General features: G+C 30.2%; 1 protein-coding gene across 2 annotated transcripts in view; it reads right to left on the bottom strand.

Moving 5' to 3' along the window:
- Window positions 1–10,477: 10,477 nt before the first annotated feature.
- Window positions 10,478–25,456, bottom strand: part of LOC129959098 (peroxidase-like) — a 49,130-nt gene continuing 34,151 nt past the window's right edge. For both annotated transcript variants that reach the window (XM_056071909.1, XM_056071908.1), the window contains 6 exons: window positions 23,157–23,293; window positions 22,433–22,597; window positions 21,646–21,848; window positions 18,923–19,092; window positions 12,573–12,678; window positions 10,478–11,424 (listed from right to left, as the gene is read on the bottom strand). In XM_056071909.1, coding sequence (XP_055927884.1) covers window positions 11,361–11,424; window positions 12,573–12,678; window positions 18,923–19,092; window positions 21,646–21,848; window positions 22,433–22,597; window positions 23,157–23,293 — 845 coding nt within the window. In that variant the 3' untranslated portion in view covers window positions 10,478–11,360. The remainder of the gene's footprint in view (window positions 11,425–12,572; window positions 12,679–18,922; window positions 19,093–21,645; window positions 21,849–22,432; window positions 22,598–23,156; window positions 23,294–25,456) is intronic.

Consider the following 25,456-nt stretch of genomic DNA (forward strand, 5'->3'; position numbering starts at 1 on the left):
GCCTAAGACAATGAAGAGTTTCTTAAGTTTGATAAAGTCTCCTTTACCTGAGATAAGGTCATCCCGTGCCTGCTATGAAGGTTTTTATCTATGATTTTGAGCCTCTGAAGTTATTGTGTGGCAATTGTTTTTCTTGATTCTTCATTGTCCACTGTTTAAGTAAACGCAATTTTGTTCGAGAGTTTACCAGCAAAATTTGATAAAAAAAAATCTTTCGCGTGATTTAAAATAAAAAAAAATATATTAGTGGTATTTTTTAATAAGACTGATACCAAGATTATACAACCACTGTGTCTTGTTGTAGAAACGGATGTTTCTGTTTATTCGACTTCATGAATTCATTGAAACTATAAAATAAAAAAATAACATGGCCTTCCTTTGAAACAATATAAAAAATACTGTTTCAAAGCAAGTAATTTATACACATTTTCATCTTCTCTGTTCAAATTTCTTCAAGCTATGAAAATTATGTTTCAAAAAATGCTGTCATGAGAAATACATAACGAGCAAATTGATCAAAGATGGATCAAGTTCAAATCAAACTATTCTTGCTATATTTGATATGCTGACCTGATGATAAAGAAAAACTCCTTTAAAAAAAGATTTTTTTTATTGCACAAATAATTCTTACATTGTCTTTGAATACCAGTATGGTGGTATACTATGTAGTGAAAACACATTTAAAAAAAATTTTGCTAAACAGAAATGTAGCAAAATTTTAACTGCAAAAATATTTATCTTCAAAACAAACAAGAAATGTTTTAGATTCACAGAGAAAATTTAAAATTGATGACTTCGATTTTTAAAAAAATAAAGATAAGTTTTAAGATGTCATGGCACTGAAATAAAATGTCATTTATTTCACATCCATCCGTTAATGTAATAGCAATGGGATGCCCAGTTTGCAAGAATGACTTTCCGCTTTGAAGTTACAGTAGAAGTGTTAGTAACTTTGATCTCATCTTCTTCTTCTTGTGCACAGCCGACTACCCCGCCATCACTGAACGAGACAGTATCGACAAAAATTTTTGTGGCCGACTGCTGTCTTAAACATAATCCATCCATATTTCTGAAAAATTCTCATAACTAGCATCCTCTTCGAGACGGCTGGTCCTAAGCCACAGATGGTCAATTCTTCATCTTATCTGAAAGGAATCTGACGAGAAAAAAAAACAATCTTTCGAAAGATGTTATATCAAAATGTGGGCACCTAGACCGATATTCCCCCTTAAATTATGCTGAAATTGGTGCGTTTGACTCGAAATAACGATTTTCCGTGATCAAACTGTGATCCTTCATAAAAAATACCATAGAGGATCGATTCAATAGATTATAAATTCATTTGAAGGACTGATTCAACTGAAAATATTTAAAGTGAATTTAACACGGTGCAAATATGGATGCTTTACGAAATGAAACTGGGAGCAGTTGTATATTTCCTAGTGACAGAAAAAATATCAATATTTATCGTCAAATGATACTGCTTATTATAAGAATTTTTTGAACGAGCAACTGTGAAAAATGGAATAAGAGTTTTCTTGAATGATGGAAATCAGAATCAAAATCGTCTAAATTTTTGGTCAAACAAACATCCTGAGTACATTGGTGCTGTTTATGAAATAATTAGAAATAACCGAAAAGCTACGACTCGTGAAATCCGTACAGCAGTGAGTCTGAGTAAAGAGATGGCGCAAACATCTGCTGTACGATAAAGAACTGTCCATTTCAGGATCCCTAGATTAGTATTTTTCAAGATTATACTTCGCTAAATGGTGATATCTAGAAAGATGAGTTGTTAGTAGGTTCTTAATTCCGCAAATAATCTGAGTTGCCCCATGGCTAAATGTAAATATCTGCTGCTTTCTTCCCACCCCCCTTTTTAACGAAATAAACGCATCCTAGTGCATGTGCAAACACACAGAAGGTTTCCGAATCTAAAAATGAACAATATGCGCGCAATAGAGGCCAAAATGCTCGCCCCTGATCACAAAAAGCAATGAATGAGACACAATCTGTAACATTTTATCCGTTTTAGCAATGCATTTCTAAAACGCATTATTGTGGGCGACGTCGTGATGTCACTACTACATAACAAAGTCAAAAAGCACGAGTACGAAATGAAAACATACATAATTCTTTCAATCAAAAAAAATCAAAAGCCATGCCGACTGCAAAGAAAGGGATGTTATTTTTTTTTAATTTTTTTTTTTTTTTTTTTTTTTTTTTTTGTCTATTACCACGGAACTTTTTTGATTTTCCTGGCATGAAACTACACTATCGATTCAGCAAAATACTGCAGTACTCTCTTGAAACTTCTTAGAGAAAGCAAAATCAAAAGCAGACAGCCACAAATCTAATATACTCTCACAGTAAAAGACGCTTTTTTATGATAATACGCAATCACACTTCCCAGATGATTCTAAAAATTCGATTGGAAAGTGTTGGAACACCCAGTGTACAGACCAATTTTTTCGTTATGTTATTATCACGCTTCTGGAATACTTAAGAGAAATTTGAAAAGGAAATGTTTTCATTCGGATCACAATGTGAGGGAAGCAATGCAGGACTTTTTCAAACAACAAAACATTCCACATCAAAGATATTGACTTTCTACCGAAACGATGAGACCACTGTCTAAATAATAATGATGATTTCTGTTAAATTTATTTTAAAGATATTAATTTTTCTTATCTTGTCCACTCTTTGTTTGGGCAAATTTTATAGTATTATAAACTCACTTATTCGACGTGTATTTTTTTTGTAATTATTTTATGTAATTTTATACTTGGAACTGCACCAACTTAAAACTTCAATGTTATGTAATTACAGCATGAGCAAAACATTTATCTCCAATTAGGAATCCTGTCATAGCGTAATAGGTTTTTTTATTCATTTTTTTCACCTTATAACGTCCGAGTAGATTTATGAAATTGATTTCCCATTTAGAATTTACGTCATGCCTATGAATGTTCAGTAGCAGTCTGGCATGATTTGGTTTAATGGCCTGATTTGACAGTGATTTTATGTTTCGTAATGCTATTTATTACATAATTGCATTAATTTTCAAATTTTCCCAGCAGCTCTACTGAATTCATAACAGAACAATTAAAACTGAAATAAAAGCAAAAATAATGATGATTTAAGAACTGCATTTTAATTAGTTTTCTCTAGACATCTGAATAATAATCATTACTCTTGTTTTGCAAAATGATTTTTCTTTAATAACTTATTGCCGTTATATCATCATGATTAAGATGCAACATTTTTTGAAGGTCAAGTTCTAGGATTCTGAGAAATGCTCCTGAATGTGCATATTAAAAAGGTCACGCGTTGCTGTTGCACGTGTCGCTTTCAAATCCTACAATATAATTTTTTATTGTGATTCTGAAATATTAGGTATCATTTTTTATATAATAAAAAATGATACCTGAGCTCACAAGATACAGCCCCTTCCTCAGAATTTTGAAAGATTATAGTTTGAAAATCTCTTACAAAAAAAGATCAAGCTGCAAAGTATATTTATGATTCTTGTTATTTCATCGAAAAATTTTTTAGAAATTTGGAAATCTTTCCAAATATACAGTTCTATATTAAGCAGTTAGAATAGTTAGTATGATCAATTAAACATTTTATTGATCTCGTTTTTCTTAAACATCATATTTATTAGCACACAAAAACCTTATAGAAGAGATGTTTCTTGCTTATATTTCACATATAAAATGACTTTTTTAGTTATTAAGAAGTGCTTAAAATGCTTATTCATTTTACACCTCACCCCCTTTTTAAGGTGTTACTTTTAAAATCATTTTATGATGAATTTAAAAGTAATAATTTTATAACTTTTCACTACATTTTAAAATGAATCTTATTTTGTTTGAAAGATATTTTTTTTTTTTAATTTGCCACTCAATATATTTGATCAAATAGTTTCTAAAGATAATAAATTTTTTTTTAGTGAAACAGATTGCTATAAGTGAATAAGATTGAACTGGAATTTGGAAATTAGTCGAGTCACTTTCAGTGACCTTTTATCACTCATATTTTTTAACTCATCCTTATTTATATCAGTCATTTTTATTTGAATGGTATAATTTACAATTCTGTCATAACAACTGCAATAACAAACATTTTTAGCTACAAATGGAATCATCAGGTTTTCGTCTTCCCAATATTGAATATATTTTTAGATATTATGAGGGTCAGTTATTTCTCAGATACATTTCTAACTTTTTAAGTACAGGGCACCATTATTAAAGCACTAGCGGCCTTCAGCGACCAGCTGGTTCGCCCATCTAATTAATTACAAATTAAAAAAAATACCTTAGTCATTATTATTGTGCTTTAAAATAATAATTTGAAATTAAAACTACCCGAAAAACAATTTTTATTACAAATTTCTGAAGCTAAGGACTCTTGAGTAAGATGATGGATAAAATTGAAGATTTAAACAAATGATAAACCAAGTGAATTGTATATAAAATAGTTTTAAATTGAACAATTGATTCCAGAATCAGCAATGAAATTCAGATACATTAAGAATCAAAAATAGATAATCTTTAAGAGTACATCAACACACACTTCAGTGTGTAACAAAAGGTAAGTTAAATCTGATGTTGCATTGCTATAAATAAATGCAGTTATCCGCTTCTCAAATATTGATTAAGACTTCTTGTTACATTCTTGAAACAATTTGAAATGTCTACTAATATCATTTGGGAGATATATATTTGTACATCAAAGTGGAGTAAAAATTATTTTTGTGTAATACTTTTTTCGGAAGTTATTGGGAAAGCTATCTTATTTTTTAAATAATCAAAATTTCAAAGAAAGAGCTCTGACGGTCTCGTCCTCATCCTCCAAAATGTGATAGTTCTAGGCTCAACATTTCCCTCAGACCGTCAACAAATTTTCCTTATTAGCATTAGATGGAGATGTTTAGACCTCAATTATGAAGACAAGAATGGAGCTAGTAAGGAGATGACGTATCCTGCTGTCAAAATAAAAAAATATAAACATTTTATAAGAGAAATTTCTTCGAGAACAAATTTTTGTGGTGTCCTCCTTATTGACAAATGATGTATCCTGCTGTCGAAAAAAAAAATTATGAGAGAAACTTCTTCGAGAACAAATTTTTGAGATTTTCTCCTTATTGATAATTCTTCTTTATTTCAATAGAGGCATTATGTTTATGTGATTTCATTATTTGTCATTTTTGTTTTTCATTAATTATTTTATTTGTATTTTTTATTCTTTGTATATTTATTCATATAGTAAAAATTAATACTGAACATAGATGGCGCAGTATGCTCTAAACCATATGTATGTTTGGAATGTGAGGGAAGCACACTTACGCTTTTTTATTGTAAACACTTCAACCTGAGAGTTGGTGTGAAACTGATGCAAGCAGGCACCGCTCGCTCTTTTGTTAGCGGCAAAAGGAAGTATTCGTTCACTCTTTGTTAGCGGCAATTTCTACTTTTAAATGTATATATTATGTGTTTTCTTATATATGTGTGATCGTCGTCCATGTGTGTTGTTATATGTGTGTGTGTGCGAAATTAAATAAGAAAAAGACGAGAAAACATCTTTCCTTGGATTAAATACACACACCCAGCTACACATTACGAGATTTGCTATTGCACGTATGGACAGCTGAGTCATGGTAGCTATTAAACATAAAAGCTTTGAATACACAGTCATCTACATCTTTTCAATGCAAAAGATATAGCTGCTTTAGTCAAAAAGATTTAAAGTTCGATCTGGAGAATATGCGCCGTATTTCTACAAGAACGCTAGATGGATCTACGCCGAAAACATCATTACAACTGCCATAGCACCTTTCTCGAGTTGGCGATGTATTTTACGAAATGAAAAGATTGATAAACAATTCCATGCACTCTACCAATATCACATTTGTACGGGGAAGAAATTGCTGTATATTTCAAAATGTTAAAATTTATATATAAACTACAGTAATTCAGAATAGGGTTCAAAGCCCCTTGATCATAAGATGCATAAAGTATGAAAATAGACGCATAATTTCCAAATCACTAGATTACTTTAATGGATAATTTTATCGAGAGACAATCGAATGTTTCTCAAGATAGATGGGAGCTTTTAATTACTTCCAATTAATAAAATGTCACCGGTGTCGATTAGACATTCAGTTTCGGGATGGATATCTTTAAATATATTCTTCATGTAAATGTAAAAGAGAACATTTCAATCATATTCTTGATATAAATTTATCAAACTGCTTTACGGAATACCTAGAAATAGTTGTTAAATGTTTGACATAGTTTCTTCAAAATGTGAAAAAATTCATAACTATGATTGTTTTGAAGGTTTTGCTGTCATTAATATGATACTTAGTTGAAGAAATGTATTAATTAATTTATCCCTCCAAGCTGAATCATATGCTAATACCATATCAAGTTTGATGAGAATGATTTTTTTTTTTTGATTTTTTTCCCTTCTTAGGTTATCTGAGAAGAGATAGAGATAAGATAAATGCAGTCTTTGCAAGGCAGGAAAGCCGCACGATGAAAGAGGAATTACGTACAGAGTTGTTTACGATTATTCTATGTAGAAATAACCTTTCAAAAATTTTGCATAAAACCGATATAAGAAATTAGTTTATAGGACTGGACTATAGTATTTTTCTCCTATAGCTTTAAAATGGAGATAATTTTCACAGTTTGTGGAATGTTTCCGGTATTCCAAATTTCATGGTAAATTGATCAGATCGGGAGAAAGTACGGGCAGTTTTTGAATAGCTTTGTAAAGTTCTTTAAAGTAAACGGTAGACTATATATGCTAATTTCGTCAATGAAGACGTCATACAAAATGAACTTTCAATATTTTATGAGGTATTATGATCTGCGACATGATTTGCTAGATAACTTGGCGTGAAAACGACGGTAGCTGAAGTTCATATAATATTGATAGTATAGACAGAAACATGGTACTGATGTAGATAGCTTTAGAGATTTTCTGAAAAATCTACGCTTTCGTAAATTTTATTCCAATGTTGCCGGTGTAATTTAAAATAAGATGGCACTATTAAGAGGATTTTTTTTAACATTGAATCCAATAATGAGTTTGGGCTACAACAGTTTCTTTCCTGACCCTAAATAAATTTATAGCAATCATTCCACCAAGGAAAAATGAAATAAATGGAATTTTTGTTATTTGAAAAAAATTTGCTTACGGTTGATTAGCAAAAACTTTTCGAAAGAAAAATAAGAAGAAAGATTTAGTATCGAAAATTCATGCCATAGAAGAAAGTTTTAAAATTTCGTATATTTTCTTTTCTTCTTAAATTTGTGTGTGTGTGTGTTTTTTATTTCAAAGAAATTTAAACCAGATGATCGCTATCAAAAGTATAGGAGCGAAAAAGGGATGAAAGAATATTAATTTATGTTAATAATGCTGTGGTCTGATAAAGAGGGTAAAAGGTTTAGAATAATGAGGTCATTTTTTTTCTTATTCAAGTTAATATCTCATCTGCTCCGTTGCTGAAACAGGAGACGTTAAGAGCAGTGAGTCTCCTCTTTCTGTAACGGTGGGTGAGGAGAGAAGTAGGACAACCAAGGACAAGGTGTTTAATGTTGAAGTCATCTGCAGTTATGTAAGATGGAGAAATTTGATTGTCGAGGTTTGGATGTTGACACCTGTAAGTGACTGGTGTTGAAAGATAATTTTGACAATTTGAGTTTCAATGTTTGTAAAATATAATTGTAAAAAGATACGTTGGCAGGAAAGTTTTTATTTTTATTTATTTATTTATTTATTATCTACGTTGATGAAAAGTCTCTCTCTGTCATTTGAAGCTCTATCTTGACGGAATATGGTGGAGGTAAAAATTTTGTTTGAAGATGTGATGGAGTTTCTTGGACATGAGAAATAAAGGAAGCATACTGGAAGAAAAATCTAGAAAACAAGAAAAATACGAAGAACTACAAAGACACAAAAGGAGGGTGTATGCTAGAATCCGCAAAAAAACGGCGGAAGATAAAATTACTAAAGGAGACAAATCTTCAGTGAGCAAACAAAAACAAACAAAAAACAATTCTCAAAACAAAAAAAAAACAATGAGGCGTTTGAATTTAAGAAATTCTTTCTCTTCTTTCCGTTTTGGACATTCGTAGCCTGCAACTTTGTAATTTCCCTAACAGTCGGCGCATTTTATGATATTAATAGAAACGAAAATTAAATGATTTTCACTGCATTTATATCGATTAGGAAGGCAATTATTGCATTACTTGGATGGATGAGAGAAAGAAAACAGTTCTGGTATTGTCTCTGATTGTAGGTAAGGAAAGTCAGCCTTTAACAAATTAACCAAAAATAAATTGGTCTTCCTGCGGTTTGAATAGGTTCGAATAACTTTTTTCAAAATAATTACTTAAAAGACCCAGTAAACTTTCTCACGTTAAAGCGATCAAGAAGCATGAAGATAGTATATAAATCTTGAACGTAATTTTTTCTATTCAGGTGTGATGATTGTGACAATGAAACGGTGGTTTACAAAGTCTGTGAGTATTCTAAATCTGGAGCGAAGGATTTACAAACCTCGAAATGGCCAGATGAATGCAAGGAAATAGAGGTCTTATCAACTGCACTATCGTGAATGATTACATATAGTTATTGAGAAGATAGAAGTCCATATTTAAAATAACCGCTTCATGAGATTTTTTTAAAAAAATTATAATGATGGCTTTCTTTCACATGACTGAGGAAATAAATATCTGCTCATCTGCTTTAGTATCTGAAGTGAACTTTTACATCTGTTTGTGTGGAAATAGTTTATCGCAATATTAAAAACAAAGTTATAAAAATTACTTCATTTCTATAGCCCCTACTTTTTTTGTCCAGAAACAAAAAAAAATTTATAAAATTACAAAATGAATTTACAATTTACGAAAAGAATATCAGAATATCACCCTAAAAGCATAAAACCGTTAATAAAGGCGAAGCACAAAGTTCTGAATGCCAAAGAAAGCAACATTTTTCAATTCCTATTATTAGTTCATATATATTTATATATCTTGTTCAAATTTTCAATCGTTAATAAAATACTTTTTATTCATCCACTCAAGTTCAAGTTCATTTTTTTAAACTTGTAATGGATGACACTTGATGTTAATACAGTTTTTTCAAATATTAATTCATTAATTATTAAATTTAATTAATTTTTAATGTCTTAAATAGAGTTTTAACAGTTTGTAATAAAAAACGAAATCAACAGACAATAGCTCAATCGGTAAAATGCAAGGATTTCAGTATTTTTCACGTAAAGGTGAAGAATGCGAGTTCAATTCTTGCGAAAGTAGGAATTGGCTTAATTTTTTTTATATTACTTGTTTTCACTGTTATTATATCGTTCATATTAATGAAAACATGCGAAGGAAACATTTGACGAAACAATAAAATTGCTTTTGGATTTCTTTACAACAATAAAAATATCATTACCGAAGCATTAAAAGCACAAATTGAGTTTAAATTTAATTTTGAAAAATTTAAAATTGCAAGAAAAATTTTTCAAGGATACAAAATTGTTATCACCGAACAACTATTAGTTTTTAAAGTGATGGAAAAATGATTTTTTGTGCAATAACTCCGAAGTCATTAAAAAAAACGTAAAAATTCCTATTAGAATATAATTTATTAAAAATCTAATTAAAATTTTGAGAAACTTTCTTTGAATGAGAACGTGTTATTTAAGAATCTAAACCTCCTCCGAATCTGGCAGATCTAGGCTCAACAAAAATTGCATCTTGTTAGAAGCGATTTTCGCATTACGCACTTTATAAATGATATAATAATATCTTTAAAACATTATTCAGTTCAAAACATTCTGATACTTCATTATTATAAATTTTTTAATATATTCTTTTTGCAATAGATTGAGATGCATCTGATTTTAGATAATAAATCTAAATAGTAGCTGGTTTCTAGATGTAGGCACTGAATTTATTTTAACATTATGTTTAGTTTAGTTATATTATCTTTCCGTTTGAAGCACACTAGGGCTATTTTGGGACGGATCTCGCACCCTCCTCTCCATACCACACCAGCGGGAGGATGTTTGGCCAGGACGGATCTAACGTGCAACAGACCCCCTTACACGACGGTTCTTCGGTGGAATCGGGTCTCGAACCTGAAACCCTCCGGTTCCGAAGCCGAGACCTTACCACCAGGCCACCGCGGCCTTTATCATTATGATTTTATGAGCCAGAGGAAATATTTTGGCTTGAACGCTGTAAGTTTCCTTTACATAATTTTAATCAAAAACAACAAAAATAGATTTTACGTAAATTTTATTTTGCACAATATCTATGTAGAAAGTACCCATAACAAAAACAAAAATAACAATGAATTGTAAATAAAAAAATGTGCACGACATGAGTTGGAAATTGAGATTGGAATTATTATTTAATAAGAATTTTTAAAATCATGAATTACACCTTTAAATAAATGAAGCAAAAAACCATTTATTTTTAGAAATTTATTTTTAAAAATGTATTCAGAAACATCATGTCAGGTCAATCAATTCCGAATAAATATTAAAAATTTTATTGTTTCTGACATTTCTTTGAAACTGCACTAAAATTTGCAGAAAAGTAAAACTACAAGAAATAAATATTCACATACATTAAATAACTCCAAAGAGAGGTAAAATAAATTCAAGTAAGGTGCAAACACCCATTTATTAAAAATAAAGTTAAAATTCCTTCTTAATTTTTTATCCCAACAGATCATAAACTCCACAAGAACTATATTATTATTTTTATTTTTATGAACACATGCATTATGATATGACGCAACATTTCGATCCATGCACTAATAAGTTAACTGTGTGATTTATGTTTAAGAAATTAAGTGTTTCATATTTATATAATTTTATAGGAATGGTAACTTACATCGACATTTATGTAGTTTATTGGACAGTATAAGAAATTAAATGTTTGCTAATTATAAGAAACTCAATAACATAAGAGACTTATTTTACCGACAATTAACAAAATCACAGTTGTTTACCAAAAAAAAAACAAAAAAACTGCAGTTTTAAGACAGAGTAAATAAGCATATCCCAGACATAACATTATACAGTTTGCTTTCAGAAAAGCATCATTGCACAAACATAATTCGAAGTCCAAAGTTGAAGACCACTACAGATTCTTTTGACGAATTCGGTTCTCTCCAAATAGAATTTGTACTTCGGCGTTTTTGCGATTGAAGTCCAATTATGAGTTGTTCCAGAACATTAACAACTTGTGAACCATGAAATGAAATGAAGACAGACACTAGTGATTTTTTTGTTTGAGCTGAAGATTTTCATCTTGCACTTTCAAGATTTACATCTCCTTCCAATGATTCAAGTCAATCTTAGGGATTTCATCACAATCTAGAAGAGGATTTCTGCCAGAAAAAATGACATGAATCAAGCAAGTATAAACATAACAAGAAGAGATTAAAGTGATTAAATATGGATTAACTGGTAGATTCCATATTCAAACAGTGTGAGCGATTTTATTGAAATTTCAGCTCATTTGTCTAATTATTTATTAGTAAATGGTTCATATTAAAGGAAAAGAAACTAAAAGAACCAAAAATTTATCCCTCCATGCATTGGTATATGGTCCAAATCTTCGGATGTCTATCAAATTTTGAGCCAAAGCTATTCAGTGGAAGTTTGTTTATTCGAATCTAATTAATATGATAATTATAAAATGAAGAGAGCTCTATGGATAAAATTTATTACATTTAAATCGTAGACTACTATTAAATTTTGAGCCAAATCCAAATAGGGCTGAATATCTTACGGTCTGCACTTTCAAAAGCATATAAACGAGATCATTCAAAAACTTAACGACTTGTATATATAAAAGTACGTAATTTTACGTTAAGTACGTAATAAAATTATATAATTTACATTACGTAATTTTATGTCTGCAGTTGCAGTTCTGTTTGAAATTTTGGTTTCGATCGGATGGGGGGGGGGTAAATGCGTCTAAAACTTAATTTTGATTTTCGGGCAGATCGAATTCCGTCTGTCTAGCTTAAATTGTTTTTGAGTTATCTTTGTCACTGTCATTTTTTGTATCTTTATTTTTGTTTGGAGTTATTTGACTGCAAATTTTTTAAATGTGTTTTACGAATTCATAGAGGTCTAAAACGCGGTGATTCGTCAAAATTTTGAGTTCAAATTTTTTGACGAGAACAATACTTTCTCTATACTTCGTATACAAGAAAGTAAAAAAGCAGTGATGGATTTTAGTAAACTTACGAATGCAATTTCAAGTCATGCATGCCATTATTAATAAATACGTCGTTATTTTATACATAATTTTCAAAATAATTAGATAACTAATCTTATGAGTATTTCTCATCCCAGTTTTAATAATCAAAAATAAATAAGTACAAAATAGGTTTAATCTTAAATTTTTGTTGATATGAGAAAATGGAAAGAGCTATATTTTTGAAAAACTACTCTTTCATTAATTAAAATATTTCTTTTGGAAATATTTTTTAACATAAAATATCATGCTCAGTCAAATTTTACTTACTCATCCGAAGGTGTGAAGAATGGGTTCATCGTAACCTTGTGTATATCATCAGAATTGTCACAAATAATTCGTGCATGGCTGATCTTATAAATTTCTTTCAGTTGGTCTGTAAATAAAATTTATTTTAAAAAGAAAATATTCAGCTTCTGAGAAACTTTTTAAAAAATTATTATTTAAGTGAATTACTTCTTCATTGATTAAAACTACATTAATGTCCATATACAAAAATTAAAGCAGATCACAGAATTAGTGATAACCCATAAACTTTGTGATTCTAATGAAATGTGATAAAATATTTAAACAAGTAATGAGAGAATGCTTTTGTTTAGTGCATGAATGAAATTCACCGACTGGATGCGCCAATTCGGTTCAGGCAAAATGAGCCTGTACACACAGTGATGATTATGGGTTATATGGTTAGATGGAAGGGAAAGCCATTTTTCTTGAAAAAATTTTCTGGGAATCCCAGATAAAAATCAACATTACCATCTGGATGCGAATTCGTGGTTTGAAAATATTGCTAAAGTCTAGGATTTGCATTAAACATATGTCCATTTATATAAGATTTTGGTTTATTGCAAATCTACCATTGCATCTCCATTGCAGTTCTCCCGGCAAATTATGTCTTTTATTTGCAATTAAAAACTAGCTTTTTCATATTTTTTAACTCGCTGTCACATAGGCTTTTTTAATCTACTTGATACATTCCTATTGCAGTGATACTGTTTTGCATATTCAACACATTTCATTTAACAAGTATACAGATATTGCTTTCTTATTAGACTCATTTTTTCTTTTAATTTATAGCAACCATCATAGTTAATTATAAAACTGAGCTCCTTCTTTCCAAAAAAATCGTTTTATGCATGCTTGCTTTCAAAATGGAGCAGAACATGTTGAAAAAAAGAATTGGAATAAAAAAATAAAAAAAGATGCAGGAAATTTTTCTTCAACCATTTTTATACGTGGACAAATAAAGCAATATATTTTGGGCAAATTTTGGGGATCAAAATAAATTCTTTATTGCTAGTTACCATATTAAACGAATTCTTTATTGTTAATTATAAAATAATTAGTTAAACGTTGAATAACAAATGTTTGCCGCTGTAATTATTCAAAGTTCACTGAATACACCGGAATGCTATATTCGAAAATTTGTTCTAATATGATAGATTACGAAATTCAGTAACATAATTTTTAAACAATTTCTTCTCCTCAATCCATAATTTGTTTTATTAAAATAGGATTGTAAAACTATCAACTTTTATATTTTACAATACAAGATTTAATGCATAACTACGCAGTAAAAATTTAATTGACTGATAACAATTTGCTAAAAGTTATATTCATAATCTAATTCATGTATTTCATCTTAATACAAATTACAGTGATATCTACTAATCTGAAATGACGCAGATAATAACTCATGAAAAACATAGAATATTTAAGTATTTTATTTCATAACTTTTAATTTGCATTCATTATAATTAATTTGCATTCATTATAATTAATTTGCATTCATTAAAATTAATTTGCATTCGCTGCTTCGTGTATATTATAAAACGAAGAAAATTAAATTAAAATAAAATTAGAAATTATTGAAGAAGAAAATATTATTAGTTTGAAAAGCTTTGTATCACGTAGAAATTTATTTTATCTTTTGAAGATTCTTAGTTGAAAAAAGAAACTCATAATGCGCCATTTTAAGCCAGCCTAACAAAATGCACCGACCGTTTTTCTTTCAAGGCTTCATTGTTATGGCACGTGCATAGTATATTAGAGCAAAAAGCGGGATGCTGAAATGTTAGATAACAGACGGTTGTTTATTTTATTTCATTACGGAAGAGTGTCGGGTGTCTTTCATGGACTAGCATCAGACTTACCGCACACGAGATAATCTAAGAGATGAAATAATTGCCTGAATAATCAAATCATTGTTCGTCAAAGGAATTTCCTTCGTCTGAAGTGACGCTTGTGTGATCTATCGAATATGACTCACAGCCTTCCGATAGAGCCGCCAAACATAAGGGCCAATTATCTCACATGCAAGTGTGATAAAGCGAATTTCAACAAGGGACTTTCTAAATATTAGAGATCTGGAGAGGGAATAAATCAAATCTTTAAAAAAACTTCAAAAACTTACAAAATGTAACTAATTAAAAAGCCGCAAAAAGAAATATAAGCACATAAATGTTGAATTTTGCAGCCAATATTACTACTTTTTCTTCATATTGGCTCGTTGTATATCATTATATTATGTGCTTCTTAGAGCCAGAAAGCGAATTTCAACATGGGACTTTCTAAATATTGGAGATCTGGAGTGGAAATAAACTAAAACTTTTAAGAAAAAAATCTTCAAAAACTTAGTAAAAGTAATTAATTAAGAAGCCACAAAAAGAAGCGCCAAATAAATATAAGAATATAAATGATGAATTTTGCAGCCAATATTATTATTTTTCTTCAGATTGACTCGTTGCATTCATTATATTATGGGCTTCTTAGAGCCATAGATTTGTTTCCAAGTTATATTTAAAAGAACTTTGTAAAATTCAACATCTTTGTGTATAATTCATCTTGGTGCCTTTCATGCTTTTATAGCTAGATGAGATTTTTCACATGTTTTGATATTAGTGATTCTATCACTATTAAAAGTGATGAAACAGAAATCTGAAATTCATTCTTAAAATTGTTAAATTGCTTGTAGATTTTTTTCTACAATCTGTTTATTAGTATAAAACAGACAGTATGGAACATTTTATTTATTTATTTTCTAATCTGAAACATTTTTTAGACCGGAACAAAAGCTACGATATCTTGGAATGTCTAGACATTTATTCATTTCCAAAAGATGAAGTTTCCAGACAAAAGTGAAAATCCAAAAATTAATTTCTATCTTTCACTTTTAAGATGTATGAGATATTATATTGAAACAATATTCGGTTTTTGGATTGAAAAAATAGCAGAATTCTGGGGACAAAATTCTTTTCCTATAAAATCCTATCAAATAAAATGGAGTGTTTGTAATGTAACACCACATGGCGTTCTGTAACGGTCCATGGTGATTCCGCCTTAGTGCACGCTCATAAGATGAAACATACAACTGCCTGTTTGGCTGCATGCTTAAAAGATCAAACATCTTGTGGCTAGTTTGGAGAAGAAATTTGGATAAGACTACCAAGTCCCGTCCTCTTTATCTCAGCCGGGCTTAAAATATCCCTCGCGTTACTTCAAAACCGGGAAGCTAAATAATTAAATTAAAGAGAGTGTAAACATTAAGTAATATAGCCGGAGTAAGTAACCAAAGAATAATTTAGTCTACCATTATTTTTAAATTAAAAAAGTGAAATTAAAAACAATGGCAGATTTAGATACCTTGCGGCTCCAGACAGAGGACATTATAAGACCCTTCTTTTAATAAGATGATCAACTTAATCTCCCATTTCAGTACATTTTTAACGTATTAATAATTTATTTTAGATTAATATATTTTTATTTTATTAATTTGAGTAATATGTATTTGCTTTATTTATCTGTCACGACTCCAGACTACCCTACATTCTCGTTTGTACTCCATATTATTGAAGTAAATGTTCGGTTTTATAGATGTTTTAATAATTAAGTGAACATAATCAAACATATCAAGAATCTACCCAATTGAACTCGACAAACAGTCAACATTATCCTAATATTTTATCATGCATAGAATTTGTATTTTTTACATGGTTATTTATTTGGCAATTAGGAAAATAAGGTTTTTTAATCGAACTGTTTGCTGTCCCCTCTCAGTCTAGTAGCCCTAGACAGCTGCCAAGTTGGGAATTCCCCACTGATTAACGAACTACAGTTTACCACGTCCCTAAAATAGGTGCTCGAACAATTAGGCCTCTCTTACTCCCCCTACCGCCTTTACGCCAAAAAGTACAAGCCTCAAAAAGGAACGAAAGCCTTTATGAAGACATGCAATATCTAACGTCTACTTATAACATTGATATTGTTAAAAAATTAGAATAATGTTAAGAAAAATAGATAACTATGAATAATAATGTCCTTATATTAAAATATTCTATAATAATTTTAAACAGAGGATATTACTTTTTATTATGATATTGCATTCAAGCCTCGCCGTCAACGCGTGCAAAGTTGCATTGAATCAAAAAGGCGGGGTCTCTTTTTAAAAGCTTCAAATTGTTGGTTTTAGCAAAGTAAACAATGTTTACATATTTAAAAAATTAAAGGTAAAACATATTTTTTTTAAACTCTTTCATATTATTTTAATATCAGTAAAACTTTATTTCAAATTTTAGCCACAAATCCCTAATATCGCCCCTAATTTGCCCCTAATATCGCCATTGCATAAAGGCGATTATTAGACATTGGTGCTGCGACGCCTATTTGGCCTGGGGCAGATAACATTATTGTACGAAAACCACAGAAGTCTGTTAATTTTGAGGAGAAAACTTTAAATAGTAATTCATAATATAGATGGCGCTACCATTAACAGCTATCAAATCAAATGGGAATACTTGAAAATAAGGCGGTAGATTTAAAGAATTATCTAACAATCGATGTAAACTGATATTAATTTTGAAAAAAATTTAGAGTTAGCATCATTGTAACAAGCAGATAAAAGTTCAATTGTTTCAAATTGATGGGTTTCTTGAATTTATTGAACTTTTAAAAATTGTTGTTATCAATCAAATATGAATGAATCTACCATAAAATAAAAAACCGCAAATTATCTTTATATTCACGTAAGAAAATAAATATGATGAATATATTATGACGGCAATTATTTAATTTGCTTTTTATATACTCCGCAGCAAATGAAATCCATAAAAATATGGAATGAAAATTGCTTTTTTAAAATAAAATATCCTGGAATGTCCCTTTCTTACCTATAATTAATTTGATCATATATAATTATAATTAACTAGATCCAATTTTTTTTGAAATCCAGCTTCTGAACAAAAAAGCATATTGTGGTGCTCTTCTTAGATATAAAAGAGACATTTGACAGTCTTTTACTCACGGTAATCCTTGAACTTTCAAACAAAAGTAGGTGCTATAATTAATTTACAACAATTTAATTACATTTTTTTTTTTTTTTTTTTTACTCTTTGGGTTTTGTCGGGCAATCTTTAATCTACCAACAATCGTATAAAGTTCCAGCGCTTACTGGATTGAAGTTCAGAAAACTTAACTCAGATCTGGTGTTCGTGCATCATATATTAAAACGTTCGGAATAGATTTCATGCGCTAAACGTAACAGGTTGCCTGTAAGACCTAGTTATGGAAATATTATAATTCTGCATGAAGATGGATAAATAAAGTGTATTGTACGAATGATATTTTTATTTTAAATTTTTAACCAGTCATAATCGGCTTGGATACAATAAAATTAAATATACATTTTCCCTTCTTAGCTTTGGTCGAAACCAAGTGAAAATTTAACCTAAATCAAATGAAACAAAATAAATATATTCCAAGCACAATCGGATACTCATTCTATTTGGGAAAAGCAGAATCATGTACTTTTCTGCGCGAAATCTATCGCGTATCTATAGTTGCTGTCGTGCTATGAAATGTAGAATACCACCCTGGAAACTCACGCTTTTATAGTCATAATATGTTTAATACAATTGTATGTTGATGTTATTCGATACTCTTCACTAATCCACTTAAAGTGTTAACAAAGATAAATTCCTTATCTTTAAAAAATCTTTTTTTGTATTGCTCAAAATTTAAGTATAAAAAAAAAGCTGCAGGTTAATTTTTTTTAATTCTGAAAGACTTTGCTAATTTTTCTTAAAAAACACTTGTTACTGGCATTAAGTAGTTTATCTATGCTTATAATAAAGCTCAATGTGTGTGTGTGTGTGTGTGTGTGTGTGTGTGTGTGTGTGTGTGTGTGTGTGTGTTGGCGCTCTACAGGCCAGACCGTTTGACCTACAACTACCAAATTTGGTACATGTATACCTTGGAGGTTGGGAATGTGCACCTGGGGTTCCTTTTTTTCGAATTTTTAATTAGAATTTTAATTATTAATTAAAAACTAACTTTCCCGACAAAAAAAATCTTCCATTTTCCCCACCGCCAAATGAGTAAGACTTCAGTTTTTTTTTCTCCCAACAGTAATGAGGCTAGGGTTAACATTTTTCGGCGAATTATTTCAAACGATTCAGTGGACGATGTACCATTAATTGATTCCTTATAGTTTTGCGACAGCAAATCATTACCACACTTGCTTTGATTCCTTCACAGATATAGGGCTTTTTTGAGGGAGAAAAAAATCAATAGTTTAGTGAAGCTCTCGAAATTGATATCAATTTAAGTCAATTGGTGAAATCTACCTTTAGTAAATGCTCCAGGGTGATTCAGATTTTCAAACCAAAAGCGATCGCCTTTTCTCAAGTTCGAAAACTGTTTACCCAGAAGGCAGATATATGTAGGTCCAAGCAATGCGCCCTCTAAATGCTTCTCTCCTATTGCCCCAGGTATCAGATCGATGTCTTCAATGGACCTAGAAAGAAAAACACAGTTTCTCTTGCAATGAAAAATAATAAAGACATGTATTAAACAAAATTTTGGCTAATATATAAACATAAGCAATAAATGTTTTTTATTGTAAAACCTTCTTGTGTTAAATAGTATTTTCTTTTTTCGCTTTTTTTCTGTTGCTCTTGTGGCAGAGTATTGACTTTGTAATTGGAAAGTATCTCAGAATAACTTTTCCAAACGAGACGTCAAGTGCTAGCTTCTGAAATACTTTTATGTATCGGTCTCTTAATTGGGATACATATTTTTTGCTAAAACTTTGTCTCATTTTGTGCTCTAAGCATTGTGGTTTACTAATTATGAACTAGCATTCATCATTCGTCTTTAAAGTAATAGTTACCCCTTTTGTAAAGAGTACTAGAATATAATCATCTTCTGTCATTCGGCTGTTTCTTTTCCCCTATATTATGCGTATCCAACTTGTTGAAAGTAATAGTGAAACAAATATTTTTATTTAATTGCAATTTTTAGAGGATTTGCTTGTTTTTACGTTGTTTGAAATGTGCCAATTTTTATAAAATGTATTTTAATTCAGGGCATTCATTTTGGCAGATTCTTTTATGAAAATTTTATTTTATTTTTTTCATAAATGAAATTGTTTATTTTTTGAGAATCACTAAAGTAAATTGTTACTGCCACGGAATGCTTCGCTCAAACAAAATAGTTGGCATTTCAGATAGCGACTTTTCAAAGTATTTTAATAATAACAAAAAATAGCTGTGTACTGAGGTACACTTAAGGTTACATGCGTCAGAGTGAATACTGGTACAGCACGGAAAAGAGGGGCCAGTTCAAGTTAAAAATATTGTTAAGGAACTTCCTCCACTAAATCGATAACGTAAAAGGGCACGCTTGTATTGGGTGTATGGTGTAAAACAATCAACAGGCCTCAATAGCAAATGACGACGTTTATTAAATACGAAGACACAGACAACAAATACACAGCAAAGGCGTATATAAGCAACACCCAGCACCACACTTAGTACAAGCAGCACCCCACAAGTAATCGATAGCTAACAAAAATCACAGTACACAAAGCAGCCAGACAGAATTCAGCAGGAGGAGGGAATCTACGTAGCTACTCTCTACGGTCTCTCCAAACGCCTGCAATTTTCTACGGTCTCCTCGCTTTAGCTGTATCCAACTGCTGACTCACTACTACACGACTGGCTGCTCCTCACACGACTCGATTCTGCTTCTATAATAAATTCCAGGATTCGGCACACATCTCAATTCAGCAATCGCTTGACTCGTTATGCGACTCTAAACTTCTCGACGACTCTATACACGACTGTCTTCGGCTAGACAATTTCATGAATTCATTCCTAACTGTATTCCCATAGCGCCAGTATTTCACCAATCGACAACTTTTGGTATTTTTTTTCTGCGAAATTCACCGTCCCATGCCTTCCATAGCCTATATATGAAATACGGTTTCAATTCGTTCATTCGTTTTAGCTGTAGATGCCGTCAAACAGGGAAAGTTATTTTATGGCCATCCTGTACTTCATTCAATTTTTTCTGTTTTCTCTTGAATTTCCTATTGACAAAATATTAACTTTTGAAATCGGAAAAGAATCAGATGCACGATTATGTTTTGAATACATATAAAGGATCATAAGAAATGCATACAATTTTATAAAGAATTCTTTTTCCGAACATTTTCTTATCTATCGAAATCAAGAAACGTGAAAATGATTCGATTTCTGTAATTATGTCTAAAATGAGACATCCAAGGGGGAAAAGTTAAAATTGCTTTCTTTCTTTCTCTTTAAAATCTTTAATTCAAATTTATTGTGGCTAACTCAAAGTTAAAACTAAAAACTACAATTTTTTTTATTATTATTATTTTTAAATTGGTGACCATTGATGACATATTTAGAAGTCATGAATTTTCATATAAAGTAAAAATTAATGAAATCGAACCAGTGGCTTGGCTGGGAAACTAGTTCTTTGGTGTTTACCATTTATTTTAAATGTAAGTAGAGAGTATAATTATTTTAAGTGCTATGCTCAATTAGAATTATACACTTATTTAATAACTTTATTATTTTTAAAGTTACTATTTTTTGCTATTGTTACTTTAATTATTAAAATAATTTCTAATTTATTTTTAATTTTTAATTATTAGCTATATATTTTAAATTAAAAATCAAAGCTGATGTGAATCTCTAGTCCGAGGTATCGTTTCTGGTTTGATTAGTCTATCTTTACTTCATTTTCAAAATTTAGCGATAACGAGACAGCGATAACGTGAATTGTCTGGCAAGTCGCCACTTACAGACAGTAAGTCAAGCTATAAACATTATTACTCTAGAATAAATCTTTAGTGTCATTTTCAGTTTAAAATAATGTGCCAACATGTTTGTTATTCTTATACAAATATAACACTGCTTTCGTCAAACTGAGCTCCGATACACCTGCCCAATACTCAACATTGAGCAACTTAATATACGTCTTATGTAGTGGTTTATTATCGTTAATTCATTATTTCATTCAGATCGTAAATTACTCTTACCTGTAAGCCTCTTGTAAAGTTTCAACATAATCATTTTCCATAAAGTTCTTCATGTCTTCCCACGAATTTGGTACTGGAAGTTTACAAAATCCTCTCCAATTCAAATAGGATGGAATTCCATGATCTCTGCCTCTGAGAATGGACATAGCAGTCAAATCGTAGCCATTAGTCATAAAATAACGCTGAAGTAATCGACCTCGTATCTGTAAAGTAAAGACAAATGTCACAATCTAATTCTTAACAACTGAATTTATACAAAGTAATACGTCTGAAAAATGAGTGTGTTCATCGAATTATAGTGGAAACATTTTACTTTAAGAAAAAAATGTTAAATTTCTCAAACAGATAGATGTCAACAGAACATGTTTTCTTAAAATCATTACTAAAATTAAATGTTAGAGAATGTAGATCCTATAACAAGGAAATCGAATTTTTGAAAGTTAAATTAATTGCCCAGCAATGTATTTTGAGTAAAGAAATAAGTCTCAAATGCATTACATCCTGGCATACGACACCCTTCGCTATCCGAAACCTTACACAAAAGCATTGTTATTTGTATATCAAACTGCCGGATGTCAAATTTATCTAAACATTTTATTCATGAAAACACTTATATAGGTTAGCTACATTTGCTCTCTAATCTCGCTTATGATATGTCATTCTTCGTTATCTCAAAACTCACCATTGACTAGTATATTCAGCTATTGCAACAAAATTCCGTGGGTTTTGCTGTATGTGGTTTTTGACATATGATATTTTGATATAACGAAGATGAAGTAAGCATTACCTCTTCTGAAGTAAAATGACCAGGTTCCAGTGCTTTCTGTGCGACCATTCCACGAACAACATCATCAAACCCTCGATTGTAGAGGACGCTAGGATTCATATATGTATCATGCAAAGGTATCTCAGACTTTATATCATAATTTTCATCCCTTAGCTGCACATTACTCTGAAAAACAATAGCAAAACATATAAAATAATAGTAAGATGGAAGTTTCATAACTGTAATAATTGCATCCCAGTAATAACGACAATCGATTTTTTTCGTAAAAAAATGAGCAAATGCCCTTACATATGAATGTCGTTAATCAAGCATACTACAAAGAACTGAAAAACCTTATACCATGTAATGAATGCCATTGATATTGTGAAATGAATTCATATATCTATGATTTATGAACTTCAAACTATACAATTATGTTCTAGAAACCATATTATAATCTTGTTTCTCTCCTCAAGAGATCATAATAAAATGAAATAAAACCAATTAAGTCTTTTTTAAATATATTATTATTAGTCTATATTTATATATTATTTTTTTAAATGTTTTAAAAACAAGTGATTTTAATCAGAAAATTACATGAAGACAATAAATGTATTTTGTTACATCATTAAGCATTTACTGCCAAGTAACTTGATTTTTCTTTCAGCCACAAAGTGAAAAATATTTCTCGCTTTTCAATACAGTTCACGCACTAAATAAAAATTGGTTAAAAGTAATTGCATACCTGTACTAAGGTGTGGCCGAATCTGAAAGCTGCAGAAGCGAAAGCGTTGTGTATTCCAGCATCTGTGTTTTCGTCATATCCATTATAAGTTTTATCTTCTTCAATAAGAAGACCAAGTTCTTTCATTCGTTGAGAACCTGAAAAAGAATCCAAAGCAGATTATTATTTCTGTGCAAGCTCGTGTCATTAAATATCTTGCTTTAGAATACGCAGAATTGCCTATAAATTGTTATTTTTAGATCTTGAATTTATATCTTTTCTAGATTAACAGCTTTTAATTCTTATAAAATCAGAAGGCCGGAGTTAAAATGCAATATTTTGAATTAAACTATTATGATATATTCCTATAAAAATTATTATTATAGATTTATTTATACAATTTTAGAATTTACGCAAATTCCAAAAATTCTATTTTTCTTACTATTTCTTATCTAAATTCAATATTGCAGAGTTTTTCGTTACTACTAATAATATTTTAAAGAGTTAATTTATTAAAGTGGGAATGAGCTGGTTTCAAGTAGAAACATTTTAATTAAATAAAATTTCGAACCTTAATTACAGAAATTAGGAAGAATTCGAGGATGAAGTTTTCAAATATCTTCAGTAGTTATAATGTATTAATGAAGTAGAAAATAGAAATATTATGATTTACCATATGAGATTTTGCTGCTCTTTTAACTTGACTTGTTTCATGTTTGTAAAAATGGAATTTCTTAATCAATCTTCAATAAATATGAATTTTTTTCAACTCAGTAATAAGATTGAAATAAACGTCCTTATAGGTCTATTTTTTAAGAATTAAAAAAAGTGGTTTTAGCTAGACAGTTTTAAGGAATCATAAAAGAAATCTGCCCTCGTTTGAATCTTCCCTCGTCATAAAAATAGTGAATGTTAGAAAAAGAAATTAATCACCAATTACAAATCAGAAACTGGTAACTGCAGGTTGCGCCTTGGCTAAATGGGACGATTCAAAACGCGTTATCGTCCCATCAGGGTATTTTCGAATCGCTATGCACTTTCTTACTTTCTCTCCGAACCGGTCCGTGCATGCGCACTCAGCCGAGATTCAGCTTGAAGGTTTTCATTTTTTATGCTTTAATATTGAAAATAAATTTATTGTGCGTTAATCTGACCTTGCAACTGGAAAGCAACCATCATCATCAAAACACTATAGCTTGCTGAAACATAACAATACCAACTCGACGAATATATGAATCGAATGACATTATAAAATAGAGCTATGAATGTATTCAATTCCCCTAAAAGAAACTTACCGCAACTTTAAGAAAATAATTTAAAAACTCAAGGAAGTTGAGAAAATATCTGAAACATGAAAATTTAAAGCTTGAAATTCCTAGAAAGTATCATCTTTATAAGATTCTAATCGAAATCACCTACGATTAAACTGCTTAAAGCTGGCTGAATCATTTGCAGCTATAATTAAATATAAATGGCTTTGCGATAAATAATTTAAAGAGTCATCCAAGTATACCAAATTCCTTTTTTAAGTCTGTAAATAAGATATCAATTTTAGCTAGAAAACTTGAATTAATTTAAATATGCTTTATTTCTTCTTTATTACAGTTTTAAAATGATTTTAAAACTGTAATAGTCAAGAAAATAAATAAATAAACTATTTTTATTTGAAAAAATAAATAAAGTTATACAAATATCAGTTGCATTATTCGATATTCTCGGAAACCACATAGCCGTTATTTAGCATTTCCTCAAACTTTCGAATTCATTCTTCTGAAGAATTTCTGCCCATATGGACAAATAGAGAATCCTGAATTTTCAGGGCAGACATACAAAATTTAAGATTACCATGATGTCATCAAAAACTAGCAAGAGAAAGATATCACTTCAGAAAGAAGATATATCTTAAAAATGACAATATTTCATGACTATTTCAATTAAGATATTTTTTTCATCAACGTTCTATTTTTGAGCGCTTTTACTTAATTTGCATGTTTCATGATTGTGATTGCATGATTCAGATTTACTCCAGTTCTGAAATTTTGTACAGCTTTTATTTCCGGACGACAAAAAAATTATACTAATAATACTTAAAAAAGAAAATGCGTGTACTAATGCACTCTTGAACAAACCGTTTGACTAAGAGCTAACAAGGTTGTTGTGGATACACTTTGGAGGATGGGAACAACTTTTCGAAATTTTAGTTCTAGTTATATTTAATTAAGAATAAGTGAGATCTTGGTGGTGTTTTTTGCAACAACCGAAAATATTATTACAGAAAACTAATTTTCCCATTTTTTTTTAAATTCCAAAAATTGCCTTTT

This window comes from Argiope bruennichi, chromosome X1, assembly GCF_947563725.1.
Source record: "Argiope bruennichi chromosome X1, qqArgBrue1.1, whole genome shotgun sequence".
NCBI lineage: Eukaryota > Metazoa > Arthropoda > Arachnida > Araneae > Araneidae > Argiope > Argiope bruennichi.